Source organism: Apium graveolens, chromosome 7, assembly GCF_009905375.1.
Source record: "Apium graveolens cultivar Ventura chromosome 7, ASM990537v1, whole genome shotgun sequence".
In the NCBI taxonomy this organism is placed as follows: Eukaryota; Viridiplantae; Streptophyta; class Magnoliopsida; order Apiales; family Apiaceae; genus Apium; species Apium graveolens.
In genome coordinates this window covers 121,797,388-121,811,597 of record NC_133653.1, presented here as the reverse complement: position 1 = coordinate 121,811,597, position 14,210 = coordinate 121,797,388, and the positions used below count along the sequence as shown (strand labels likewise).

Genomic DNA, 14,210 nt, shown 5'->3' with positions numbered 1-14,210 from the left:
GTATTCTTAAGCCTTTGCCTATCGTAGCATTTAACATCGTCTTTTATTGATAAACTGATATCAATGTACCACTAAAACTAATATACGCCATCAGTTTTTCATTTTATAATAAATGTTATAATGTTAAATTTACATCATATTTTATTGTATTGATGTCTGATTACCTGTTTTATTAACGTACATTTTAAAAATATAGATGTCAAAAATTTGTCAAACCAATAAACTACCAAAACCATGCATAATACCAATTGTCTATATATCCAACAACAATATCAAAACATCAGACACATCACTTTCATCTGATCCAAACATGAAGTACTACACATATTTATGTAGCATACTGTTTGCAAACATACTATTTCACCATATTCTGGATCTTTGGCTACATAGACAGGCAATCCAACAACAGAGCTCCCTCGTCCACTTATGTGAATTCCACAAGGGGACAGCTTATGTATGCAAGTCAACGACTATGACTTGCTGGTTCCAGGATCGCCAAGAAGAAGGATGTTAATATCTTCTCGAAAGCTAGCCCAAGATTGCAATATCAATGCACTCCCATCAAAAATCTGCAATTTGTCAATCAACCAAAACTCAGAGTATGGAATGTATATGACTAAATTATATATGACTGCGCCAACTGTAAAGAAGAGCAATAAAACAGAAAGTTTGGTATGTTCAGTATTAAAACAATAAGTAGCATTGGATTAAAGGGATTAGCGCAATCTATTTTAGAAGAACATTGTAGTACCTGACAAAGGAGACCCTTCTTTACATCATCAAGATCCCACATATTTGGTGCCAAAGACTTGGTTAACCTCTCATATATATCAGGCTTCCTTGACAGCTCTTTCAATTGATCAACCTGTAATTTCGAGAATTCATTCATTCTCGACTTGTCATATTTCTTTAAGTGAAGACAATCAATGTATGTCTGCAATCAATTAAAAACAAGTATTAATTTAAAGAAAATAAAATCATGTGAATTCAAGATAAGGAAGTTCACTCGATCTTCTATCCCAGACATTAACTACACCATGGGTGTCCGAAGAAAGTACCCTATAAAAGCAGATAAATGATAGCAGTGTAACAGATTAAGGAAACCAATTGAAATCAAGAATCCAAGACAATTTAACAAGTACCCAAGGGGAAGACCATAGAAACTACAAAATAGAAATTAAGTACCTAACATACACATAAATAAGACACAATAGAATGTCAAGCTGATTATTTTATACTAGTATTATTAAATTTACTATTCAAATGACAAAAAATCAAGATCAATTTTATAACCACAATCAAGGCACTACAATACTATTTGATATCTCTTATTACATAAGTTCAGAAAAACTGAGGCACACACATAACCAGAGTGAAGGTCAATCGCTCTTTGGATTCAAGAAAAGCAACAAAAGATTACCAACCTAGAATCATCAAGTAAATTAAATGTTACATCTGATAAACCTTTGTGAAATCCACTTCCATGAATAGATACATCAAACCTTTTTCTTAATACCTGCATCATTGTTTAGGAATTCTTCGTCATATTTCCAACAACTAGTGTAATACAGATTTTAATCTATCCAACAATAATGAAAAGTAAAAAAAAGAGGTACATTATGTAGTAAAGATAGCTAAGATTTATGTATAATTTTATAATTATTATCTTCTATCAAAATTGTTTAAGTTGACTCGAAGTCAACATTTTATAGGTAACCTACAAGAAAAATAGTTTCTAGTTAGAAAAATATTTTTTTGTAACCTGAATCTATTACAATGCTGGTGTCTCAAGTTTTAGTTTACCAAAATTCTAAATACATTGTTCCAGGATCAAGAATCAAGTTTACAAAATAGTAGGTATTGAATAATTGATGTAGCAAGTAGAATGTCCAGTTACCCAACTTTTTTTCTTCGCAAGTGTCATATCCATAAAGTGGTGGCTTTGTTAATTTCCTTTACTAGCAATAAAATTTGAACAAGAAACTCACTTCTACTGGCTTTGAAGACACGTAACCAATATCAAATATGTGAACTTCACTCCTTCTCATAGATGTGCAAGCAAACTGCATGATTTAATATAAAGTAATAGAGATTAGAGAGAATATAACTCAAGAGCTGATAGTATTAAGAAAAAACATCAGTAAGACAAAAAATTTAATTCATAAATTTGGCATTAGTTAATTGTTATTCCCAAATAATACAACAAGAATTACAGAAGGGTGGGTTGAATGTAATTCTGGCTTCTTTTTGAAATTTCAAAGATGTTCTAACTTGATATATATAACAGTGTTTGATTTGCAGTAATGCAGAATGGAAGAATAATAAAAATCAAAACACTAGGTAATAAAACATAAAGCTTTAAAACTTTCTGGTGGATTTGAATGTATCCACCATATATATATATCAGGTTGAGAACTTTGTAATGCTTTGAATTTCACACAGTTTCTTATAAGTGAACAAACAAACTTACAGAGAATTCTTAACAAATACAACCTTATCTATTTCTCTGAAAATAAGCTTTCTTGGTTGCTTAGTTCTACTTGCTACTCTTGGTTTATATATCACCAAGTTACATGATAATAAGATAAGATAATAAAATAAAATGAATCTAGTCTAATATCATGCATCTACATTACTCTATCCAGCATCTTTGAATATCTTCCCATTTGCATGGAAATGGTAATGATTCTTTGTTCTCTAAAACCTGTAATTAGGTTGCCACATTCCATTTGCAAACACCCGACGCATGTGACTGCGTTGTCATTGTCAACTGCTAATTTGAATATTATCATCCGTCAGGACTATGTTGATCATCCGTCGGGAGCCTTATTGATTATCTGTCGGGAGCCTTTGTAGATCATCCATCGGAGGTCTTTCTGTCACTTGACTCCATTTCACTTATACAGAATTCCAAGACATCTCATATTTAAAATTAGCCAAACTATTCTGTATATCAATCTAGTACTCAACATGCCTTAAAGAATCCTACAGAATCTACTAGACTAAAACATTGTTGTTTGCAGAAATGTGCTGCAATACTTATTGTTACATAAGCTACACTCTAGATGGATGTTCAGTTATCATCCGTCGGGACTATAAAGATCATTCATTAGGACTATAATAAAACATCCGTCGAGAGCTACAAAAACACTAAGTTAAATCTACTAAGGTGTTTTATTTAACTTATCATCAAGTTCACAACATATTCCTAACAATCTCTCCCAGTTTATGTCTACTGAATTGTAGCCATAAATTAAGAGAAATTTGACGATAACAAAACACCCTAAATGTACAGATTGAAATAATAGTAGATGAAACTAGTAAGTGCTAGAAGTTATTGAGAATTGAACAAAGTAAAGTGTACAAGAGTTCTCACAATCATTATCAAGGTGCTCCTCTAGTCTGAGCAGATGATTCCTATTTCCTTGATTGTCTGGATTTCTTCCTAAGCTTCTTGTTATTTTCTTCTATTTGATTTTAGAGTTGTCTTTGGAATTCAAGTTCTTCAGCATCTGATAGATTCAATTTTTCTTGCATTTCCAATAGAGTCTCATTGCTAGAGATACTCAGTTGGTCATCCAGTATGAAGAATCTTCTAACACCCTTATCATCCATGAATTCCATAAGCCAATAAGGCCTCAAATGCACTCTATTTCCTGTAAAGGGAATTGATAGAGTCTTTGGGAGTACATATTTGGCTTTATTGCTCCTTAGATCTTCTATCTTCTTTAGGACCAATTTCCTTGCAGTTACATTAAATCCAAAGTTTTTATTGAAGGATGAGAAGATCTTTATCAGTACAGAGCAGCTTTCTTGAAGAATCCTATGAAGAGGCCATGTGATTTCTTTCCCTCCCTTGTACTTGAACACCAGTCTTTCAGGGAGATTTCTGTGGGCATCAATTGCTCTCACTTCTTCTAGTTCATCCATGTAGAGATTAATCTCTGAAAATTCTTTGATGTCACAGATGTATAGAAGATCTCCCTTGTTGACAGTTTGTTGAGCTTTAGTTAGGGCTTTGGTTCTGAAACTCACAGGCTTGACCTTCTTGATTGCTTTAGACTTTATTTTCTTTGGCTTGTTGAAGATAGGCAAATTGAGTTCAAGAATTGACAAACTTTCCCAGTCTATTGGCTCATCCTTGGGAATTATAGGCTCACCGTGAAAGTTCTTTGTTGGATCCACCTTGAATTCCTCATGCACCATTGAGGGTTGGGATGTTTAAGTTGTAGAATTAGACTGGTTGGGAATGTAATCTTCCAATTCCTCATCACTGAATCCAATTTTCTCTTGATTCTTTGCTTGTATCTTGGTTACTTTGTCTGTTGAGGTTCATTGAGCATTTTCTGATCCTAAGCTTCAGCTGTCACATGTTGCTTTTTAAAAATCTCAGTTGCAGTCTTCACAGCCTGAAGTTTGGCCAAGATAGCAGTTTGCTTCTTCTTCTGTTTGAGCTTTTTAGCATCTAAAGCGACCTGCTTCTTTTCTTGCCTGATTCTTTCTTTTTCTTCCTTCTTGGCTTCTGCAAACTGAGGGTGTCTAGCCATCACACAGATTTCTTTACCATTCCTGTAGATCTTGGCTATTATTCTTTTTAGAACTGGGTCAGATGGATCTTTGAAAAATGCAATAGTCTTGCCAACAGCTTCTTTTCGTCTGGCCTTGAGTCTCAAACATAAGATCCACAAGATTTTTGTCTGATGACTTTGGATAGTTCTTCTTAGGCTTCAAAACCATATTGCCCTTTGGAGACTTTATGCATGAAGGTTGGCCCTTTTCTAAACTATGTAGACTCATTTAATTCACAGTGATTTGCTTGACTTGAGATTAGTGATGAAATGTCTTGTCTGGTTTCTCAATTGGCCCAAATTTCTTTGTAATTTCTTCATCTATTTTCCTCCATTTGTCATCCAATTCCTTCTCAACTGCTGTAACATTAAGCTTCTTGAAATTTGACTTTGAATCCAGCTTAGCATCTGCTATTTGGATCAAATCAATGATGTCCAATACTGGTGGCTTTGGTAAAGTAATTTCTGGAACCATTACTTGATTGATTTAAATGTGAAGCACATCCTCCCCCTCACTGATTGGCTCTCCTTGACTAACTGGGACAAGTGAGTCTTTCTCCCCCTTTTTGTTAGCATCAAGTTGAGTGGAGGTTGAAGTTTGTTCGGCCACCAGCTTTTGAAGAAACTGAGTTTGTTGAGCTTGATGTAAATGAATGGCAGTGAGAGAGGCTTCCACTACTTTTAGTCTTATATCCAGGGAATCCATTTTGGTTGCAAGATTAGAGTTCTTCCTCAATTATCTGTTAATGTCAAGCATGGTTGTGTTGGGAAATTTAGCATCCAATCTTTCAGAGACATCCTTCTTGACTTGGTCAATCTCTGTTTTAATTAAAATGACATCCAGATTGTGTTGAAGAGATTGAATTTGATGCAGTTGAAGAGAATTGAGATGTGCTTGAAGTAGCTTCTTGGTGTTGGCATTGGTTCTAGCTTGAAGAGCTGTCTGAGTCTGTTGAATGATACGAAAGAGAGTAGTCTTCAAATGTTGCTCATCACAATCTTTAGAGAACACCCAAGATGGAATGTTTGATCTAGAGCTAGGGCCTACTTCTCCCCCTATGTCCATTAACTCTTCTTCATTATCATGTTCATCTCCAAAAAAGTCTTCAGAGCCACCAGTGCCATAATCAACATCATCACCAGCTGTGGGAGGCATGACTGAGATGGCATTATTTTCCCTTTGCATTGTAGCAGTTGTATGCACCAAGTTTAGCATCCTTTCTGCAACCACATTATCCTGTTCAGCTAGGACTTGATATGCTGACACAGGGTGAGTAAATGCCTCAGCTTCAAAAGAAACAGAGTCTAAAACAACTTAATATTCTTGCTGAATTAGTTGTTTCTTGTCAGCCTCATTGACTTCCATTAACTCACTTATAATGGGCTCTTCCCATTCAGCTATACTTATTTATCTCTCATTTTCTCTCTTTTTTTGCATCAAGGGCTCCCCTTGGCTCACCACCCTCACCATCACATACTAAGGTGGAACTCCTCTCACTCTCTTTTGCCAGGATGGAAGAAATAACCAGCATGATTTCTCTCTTTTCCTCTCCTTTTGCCTGAGAGCAACTCAGCCTCTCATTCAATTCACTCCCTTCCCTCAGTCCTAAGAGTGATTGTACAACTACTAACTCATCTACACTTGTAACAATTATTGAAATTTCAGTGTGTGTAGTGAGTACCGACGGATGAGGAACATCCATCGGGGTAGTAGTTAGGATAGCCGACGGATGACTGCTGTTAGGCACATCCGTCGGGATAAAATCACTAACCGACAGATGAACAATCTCCACCAAAATAGAAGAAATGATAGATTTTGGAGTGGAAACTATTGTAGACTGTGTGCATATTGATGATAGTTTGGGCACAGACGTCTCAACAGTTCATGAAAGAATTGGCAAGTGAGCCAACAAATCATATAACGACTCGTGTATTTTTTTTTAATTTTAATATCTAAGAGTGTAATAAAGATTTGAATAATTAAATAAAATGTGTGTATTGATTTTGGCAGCGGTTACTAATTGTTATTTAATTATTTATGATTTGTTGTTATGTGGGATTGAATTGTGTGATTTATTAGTGAGTTATATGATTTTATTTCGCTTGTAAAAGTGATTTTATTGTAATTGTAATTCCATAAATACTTGGGTTATTTCTAAAATTGGTTTTATAATTTTATTATTTCAATTATTATTTTTAGGACTTTATAAAATTGAGAAATCAATATTTTATTAATTATTTATCTTTAAATGATTTTCTGGTTGTGTTTAATGGTAAAATCCATAATTAATTATGGAAATCTTTAAAAATTACGAAACTCATATTTTATAAAGTTTATAATATTCTGAGGATTTTAAAATTATTTTGGAAATTTTCGGGAATCATTTCACCGCGCGTCGTTTCGTTATTTGTTTAAAAGCGGATACGAAGAGCACCTTAAAAAGTATTTTAAAATTTCAAAAAATTATGTCTTTGTAAACTTCGGGTTATTTATGACATTTTAATATTATTTTTGTAATTTTTGGGAATTGTTTTTCGTGCACCTTTACCCGATAATTTTGAATCCCGGGGCAAAGCCGACCTTAAATCTTTATAATTATCACAAAATCAACGTGTCAGCTTCTCAGTATTTGCATTGCCACGTGTTGTAAGCAGGAGAAAGGAAAAAAAATAAATATAACTAAAGGGGGTTTCCCCTTTTAACTGTGTTGCTCGGACGTTGTCTCTCTCTCAAAATCTCTAATCTCTCTCTTCTCTCATCTCTCGCTATCTCTCTCTCCATCTGTATCTCTCCCTTCCCGTTCCTTTTTTTACCCCGTTCTTTCTCTGTTCTCGGCATTCTTCTCCGGCTTCCCCTGTTACTCCGGTTTCGCCGCCGCCATGCTTTTGCTCCGGTGAGCTTGGTGACTCTGTTGCTCAGTTTGTTTATGCATGTATATATATATATATATATGTGTGTGTGTGTGTGTGTGCCCTGTGTAATGGTGTGTGTGTGTGTGATTGTGTTGTGTGTATGTGTTGTGATGGCCGTGAGGCCGTGTTTACGGTGGAAGGCGACTGTGCAGTGTGTGCAGCTGTGTTCTTGGTTGTTGGGCTTGGTTCTGCGTTGGGCTAAATGTTTTACTTTCGTAATGGAACAGAAACGTTTTAAGTTGCGTATCCCCATAGTTATAAATCACTGTTTTCAAATTGTTTTGGGAAAAAGTAACTTCAAAAGGTACCTATCTCGAATGGAATGATTTATGAACTGAATTTTATATGTGTGCTGGTAAAATAAAGGATTTTGAAAATGAGATAGGTACAAGTGTTTTGAAAACTGGATAAAACGGTCAGATATGGGATACATTGGGGACAGAGTAGGCCTATTGAGGTGGTGTAAGAGGCTAATTCGGTTGTGCGCACTATAAAACCGATTAGTCCAGCAGGTCAAAGACCTCGCTAGTCTCTGAGTTCCGGAACAGGTAAATGGGATGGCAGTTAGAGCCGTCTGGTGTTGATAGCCTGATCAGCTGTCTTCACATATCCGCTACGTATCTGATTGGGATTTGTAATTTACATAAGAGCATAAGTAGTTGATACAGTGGTTTTATAAAAGTGATTAGCGTGCTAAAATTGAACTCTGGCATTTACACATCACACTACTATGTTGTTTTGATAAAGCATGCTAGTTAATGGTATCCAGTTATCTCTGATTTTCATTATGAAATGTTGATATCATGATTACAATTTTGTTCCTATTATTGTTACATTATTACGTTTATTCTGTTATTCAAATGTTGGTGCTGCTGAGCGATCATGTTCACCCTTGCAAACTGTTATGTATATCTCGCAGATGCCTAGAAGATCAGTCAGACCGACCCATGTTCCCGCCCCTACTGGACCGGGCTCCTCTGAGGTAGTTTGTATCAGGCCATGAGATCTGATGAGTTGCTGAATAAAATTAGTGTGTGTTAGATGTTGAATAAAGAGTTTGTAATAATGAGAACCTAAATTATACTTTAACCTGGATCGGATCTTGGTTTGGGGTCAAGTTAGTATATTTTAATAATAATAATCTTGTTATTTATATTTTGTTTATTGTGTTTGGTGATGTCAACTCCTGACCCCGGGGTTGAGGCCGTCACAGTTGGTATCAGAGCTACAGGTTCAAGTCCCTGATTCAGGTTATGGATTGTGTCGAGTAGGTGATAACGTGAGTCTTTAAGTGTGAGTCAGCAACTCATGTAGAGGAGTAAACCTTTAGAGTCAGTCGAGGGTTCCGACAGCGTTACCCTGGCATCTATTAAATGTTTTGATAGAATTGCCTTGACCTGGTTGTATCTTACCTGTATATTTATTATGTTGACAGTGGCCTATTTTGATTTCGAGTTCTCCATCTCGGGAGAATCCCTCCGATTCGGATAGCTCAGACTCTGAGAGACCCTCAGATGTTACTACTGTGAGACCCCTATGCCACCTCCATTAGCTCCTTCCTTTGTGCCGAGAGACATCCTTGGATCTGGTCCTCGTCCTCGTTGGGTACGTAGGTCTGTGTCTGCTGTCATGGATTTCCCTCCCGGCTGCGGTCCCAGTTCTTCCATGATGAGACCTCCAGTACCTCCTGTGGCCCCTAGTGGTACTTCTTCACCGATCCCTTACCACGTTCACCGAGCGGTGAACACTTCCTTTATCAGAGATCAGAGTCCAGAGTTTGCTGCTCAGTTTGATCAGATACCTGTTGCACCTTTCCAGGGCATTCCCGCCCCTTCCCCGGAGGTTCGAGCCCGTGTGAGAGCACTGACCCAGATGGCTGTAGAGAGGGCTAGATCTGTTGACCATTTCATTAGTTCAGAGTTCAGAGCTGTGCAGTATCAGGACCTAGTGAACTGACTAGTGTTTGAGCTAGGTTCCATTGGTGGTAGTGGTAGTGGCTAGACAGAGTTGTAGCAGAGCGATATAGAGCTCAGAGTTGACCTCTAGGAGTTCTATAGTTGTTTACTTTGTATATGTACATTATGTTGTGATAGTTTGTAGTAGGCGAGGCTGGTATGACAGCCAATTTTGGTGTGTATTCGGATGGTTCTTTTCAGTTGGATTTTCAGTTGTACTAGTTGGATTCTGTTGGTTATGGTATTTCAGCTGCTTTATCTTATGGTTCAGTTTTTATATATTATGCGTTGCTATTATTGTTGTTATTATTATTGTTGTTTCTGTTGCTGAAAATTTTATATTATAATCATTCACTCAGGACGGATCCAATTAAACTGGGGATGAGAATATTGTTTTAGTGGCAACGCTCTCCTGATGCATAAATATAAACTGCTGGAGCAATCCATTTTCTTATATATAACTATTATGTTTCAGGAGATGCCACCAAAGAGAAACTCTCAACCCAATAACAGATCTGCTGGGGATCCTTCCATGAGTGACTTGATGAACTTGTTGTGTCAGCAGACTGTACAGCTGGCTCAACAACAACAACAATTCCAGCAGCAGCAGCAACAATTGCAACAACAACAACAACAACAACAGCTCATACAGCAACAACAACAGCAAATCCAACAACAGCAACTACAAATCCAACATCAATATGAGATGAGAGGGGAAAATCAGGGTGTTAGTTTTAAGTCTTTTCGAGCGAGTGAAGCCCCCAGAGTTTAAAGGAGAAGTAGATCTTGTTGCTGCCAGGATATGGTTAAAGGAGATGGAAAAGGCATTTGCGCTCTCCAAGGTGAGTGAGGATTTAAAGACTGACTATGCTAGTTATTTTCTAAGGAATGATTTGAATTATTGGTGGGAATCTACGCGAGCCCTAGAAGGAGAATGTCCAGTTTCCTAGGCCAGATTTACAGAATTGTTTTTGGAGAAATACTTTCCGGATTATCTCCAAAGTAAAATGGAGATGGAATTTTTAGAGTTGAAACAAGGAGATAGGAGTGTTACGGAATATGAAGTGAAGTTTACGGAGTTGGCCCGTATAGCACCAGAATATGTGAGTTCAGAAGCTCAACGAGCGAAGCGGTTTCAGCAAGGGTTGAGGCCGGAAATAAGGAGTAGAGTTGTAGCCTTACAACTTAAGACCTATACTTCGGTAGTCCAGGCTGCCTTAGTGATAGAGAGTGATCAGAAGTTAGCGGCAAAAGAGTAGGGTGAGAAGAAGAGGAAATTTGAAAGTGGACCCGCTAGGTCAGAATCAGGAATAGCCAGTCGGAAGTTCCAGTGTTGGTTTGGCAAGAATAAGAATAAGAAGTTCAAAAGGCAGAATTTTCCCCAGGCTAAACCCGGTACTACTTCAGTTAACTCTGCCCCGACGAGGATGAGTAAGCCAGTGGTTGATTCTAAGACGTGTGGGAAGAGGCACAGTGGACAGTGCCGAGAGAACATCAATTTTTTTAAGTGTGGACAGAAAGGTCACTATTCCACGGAATGTAAGTCTGAGATTCAAGGAGTTACTTGCTTTAATTGCGGCAAAGTGGGACACATAGCTAGGAATTGCAAGTCAGTGACCCAAGGTAATGTTGGAAGGAGTGTGTCCCAAGGACCAGCAACCAATACTGCTAGAGCTAGGACTTTCAAGATGACCCAGAAGTCTCCAGTTCATGACTCCGATGTGGTTGCATGTACGTTTACTCTTAATTCCGTACCTATTAACGTTTAGTTTGATTCGGGAGCATCCAAATCCTTTATATCTGTAAATTGTGTGAATAAAATGCAATTGATTTTAGAAGACCTAGACGAACCTCTGACCATAGAAGTGGCTAATTAAGATAAAGTACCTGTAAAACAATTTTGTCCTAGTTGTCCCCTAGAGATTTCAGGGTATATGTTCCCTGTTGACTTAATACCTTTCGAGTTGGGAGACTTTGATGTTATTTTAGGTATGGATTGGTTGTCTTTACATAAGGCGAATATAGACTGTAAGAAAAAAAGAGTTGTTATGTACACCCCAGATAATAAAAGGATCAGTTACCAAGGACATGGACAAGATAGAAAGTACCTTTCAGTAATGCAAGCAAAGAGACTGCGCGGCAAGGATGTGAGGCGTACTTGGCTTATGTGGTGGATACAAAGAAAGAGACCCCTATGTTGGATGAGATTCCCATAGTGAGAGAATTACCTGATGTTTTCCCAGAAGAGTTACCAGGATTGCCACCTGATCGAGAGATAGAATTTTCCATTGATTTGATCCCTGGAGGTGAACCAGTTTCTAAGGCTCCATACAGGATGGCCCCGATGGAAATGAACGAACTGGCTAAGCAACTTCAGGTTTTATTGGATAAGGGAGTTATTTGACCCAGTGTTTCCCCGTGGGGTGCTCCAGTGCTGTTTGTGAAGAAAAAGGATGGAAGTATGAGATTGTGTATTGACTACAGAGAGCTGAAGAAGTTGACGATAAAGAATAAGTATCCTTTGCCATGAATCGATGATTTGTTTGATCAGCTTAAGGGAGCATGTTACTTCTGAAAGATTGACTTAAGATCTGGCTACCATCAACTGAAGATAAAGCCTGAAGATATCCCCAAGACTGCATTCAGAACAAGGTATGGCCATTACGAGTTTCTAGTGATGTCGTTTGGATTGACGAATGCACCAGCGGCTTTCATGGATTTGATGAATAGGATATATAAGGAGTATCTGGATAAGTTTATTATTGTATTTATTGATGACATCCTCATATACTCGAAGAATCTGGGAGATCACGCAATACATCTACAGATTGCCCTTCAGAAGTTAAGAGAAAAGCAATTATATGCGAAGCTTTCTAAGTGTGAGTTTTGGCTGACGGAAGTACAATTTCTTGAACATGTGGTGAGTAAGGAGGGTATCAAAGTAGACCCAGTAAAGATCGAAGCCGTATCAAAGTGGGAGCAACCGAGGACATCAACAAAAATAAGAAGTTTTCTTGGATTAGCAGGATATTATCGAAGGTTTGTGAAAGATTTCTCGAAGATTGCATCCCCATTAACCAAGTTGACCAGGAAGAATGAGAAGTTCGTTTGGACGGAAAAGTATGAAGAAAGTTTCCAGGAATTGAAACGGAGATTAGTGACGGCTCCAGTGTTAACATTGCCAGATGAGACGGGAAACTTTGTAATCTATAGTTATGCTTCTTTGAAAGGATTGGGTTGTGTTTTAATGCAGCATGACAAAGTGATTGCTTATGCCTCCAGACAGTTAAACCCTTACGAGCAGAAATATCCAGTTCATGACCTTGAGTTGGAAGCTATAGTGTTTGCTCTGAAGTTATGGCGTCACTACTTGTATGGAGAGAAATGCGATATTTATACAGATCATAAGAGCCTGAAGTACATATTCACGTAGAAAGATTTGAACATGAGGCAGAGAAGGTGGTTGGAGCTAATTAAGGACTACGATTGTTCGATTAACTATCATCCCGGTAAAGCCAATGTGGTGGCTAATGCCTTGAGTAGAAAGGAAAAGTTGAATATGATTAAAATGGCGGAAGAACTTGCACGACATTTGGAAAGAATGGAAATTGAGGTTCGAGTACCTAGCAAAAGTCAAGAGCAATTATATGAAGTTACTTTCTGGCCGGCATTGATGGAAAAGATCAGAAGGTGTCAAGAAGGAGTTATGGAACAGGAGTTGGATACTTTAACAGGAGAAGAGTTGTGTACTCAAAAAGATAGCCAAGGTTTGTATAGATTTTCATCCAGAGTTTGGATTCCTAATATAACAGAATTGAAGAACGAGGTATTACAGGAAGCACATAGCTCTAGGTTTTCTATCCACCCTGGTAGTACCAAGATGTACCAGGACTTGAAGAGAAATTTTTGGTGGCCAGGAATGAAGAAGGATATTTCCAATTGGGTAAGTAAGTGTCATGTACGTCAAACGGTGAAAGTAGAGCATCAACGACCGAGTGGATTGTTACAACCTTTGGAGATTCCCCAATGGAAATGGGAAGAGATTGCCATGGATTTTGTAGTGGGATTGCCAAGGACGAGAGTGAATCATGATGTTATTTGGGTAATCATTGATAGGTTTACTAGTCAGCACATTTTCTTCCGATCAATGAAAGGTATTCGTTGGAAAAGCTAGTTAAGTTATACTTGGATGAGATAGTTACCAAACATGGAGTGCCTGTTTCCATAGTGTCAGATCGAGACCCGAGATTTAACTCTAGGTTCTGGACTAAATTTCAAGAGTGCCTAGGAACGAAACTGAATATGAGCACCGCTTACCACCCTCAGATGGACGACTAACGTGAAAGGACGATTCAGACCATAGATGATATGTTGAGAGTCCGTGTTCTGGATTTTAAGGGTAATTGGGATGAACACCTACCTTTGATTGAGTTCTCGTATAATAACAGTTAAAATGTAGTATCAGGATGCCACCTTATGAAGCTTTATATGGATGTAAGTGTAGATCACCGTTGTATTGGGATGAGGTAGGAGAAAAGAAAGTGTTATGTCCTGAGTTGGTTCAGCAAACTAGAGATGCCATAGTATTGATTCGGAAAAGGTTAGAAGCAGCCCAAGATAGACAAAGGAAGTATGTGGATTTGCATAGGAAAGATATGGACTTTGAGATAGGAGCTCTGGTGTTACTAAAGGTATCACCTTGGAAAGGGTTAGTACGATTTGGCCAAAAGGGTAAACTTAGCCCTAGATTTATAAGACCCTTTGAAGTTTTGAA

General features: G+C 37.8%; 1 protein-coding gene across 1 annotated transcript; it reads right to left on the bottom strand.

Annotated features, from left to right (window-relative positions):
• Positions 1-242: 242 nt before the first annotated feature.
• On the bottom strand, positions 243-1,598 carry LOC141670975 (DNA replication licensing factor MCM4-like). Its single transcript, XM_074477035.1, has 3 exons — positions 1,517-1,598; positions 752-934; positions 243-569 (listed from the first exon to the last, which is right to left on the bottom strand). The coding sequence occupies exons 1-3, from the start codon at positions 1,523-1,525 to the stop codon at positions 471-473; spliced, it is 291 nt and encodes a 96-aa protein (XP_074333136.1). The 5' UTR covers positions 1,526-1,598; the 3' UTR covers positions 243-470.
• Positions 1,599-14,210: the final 12,612 nt, after the last annotated feature.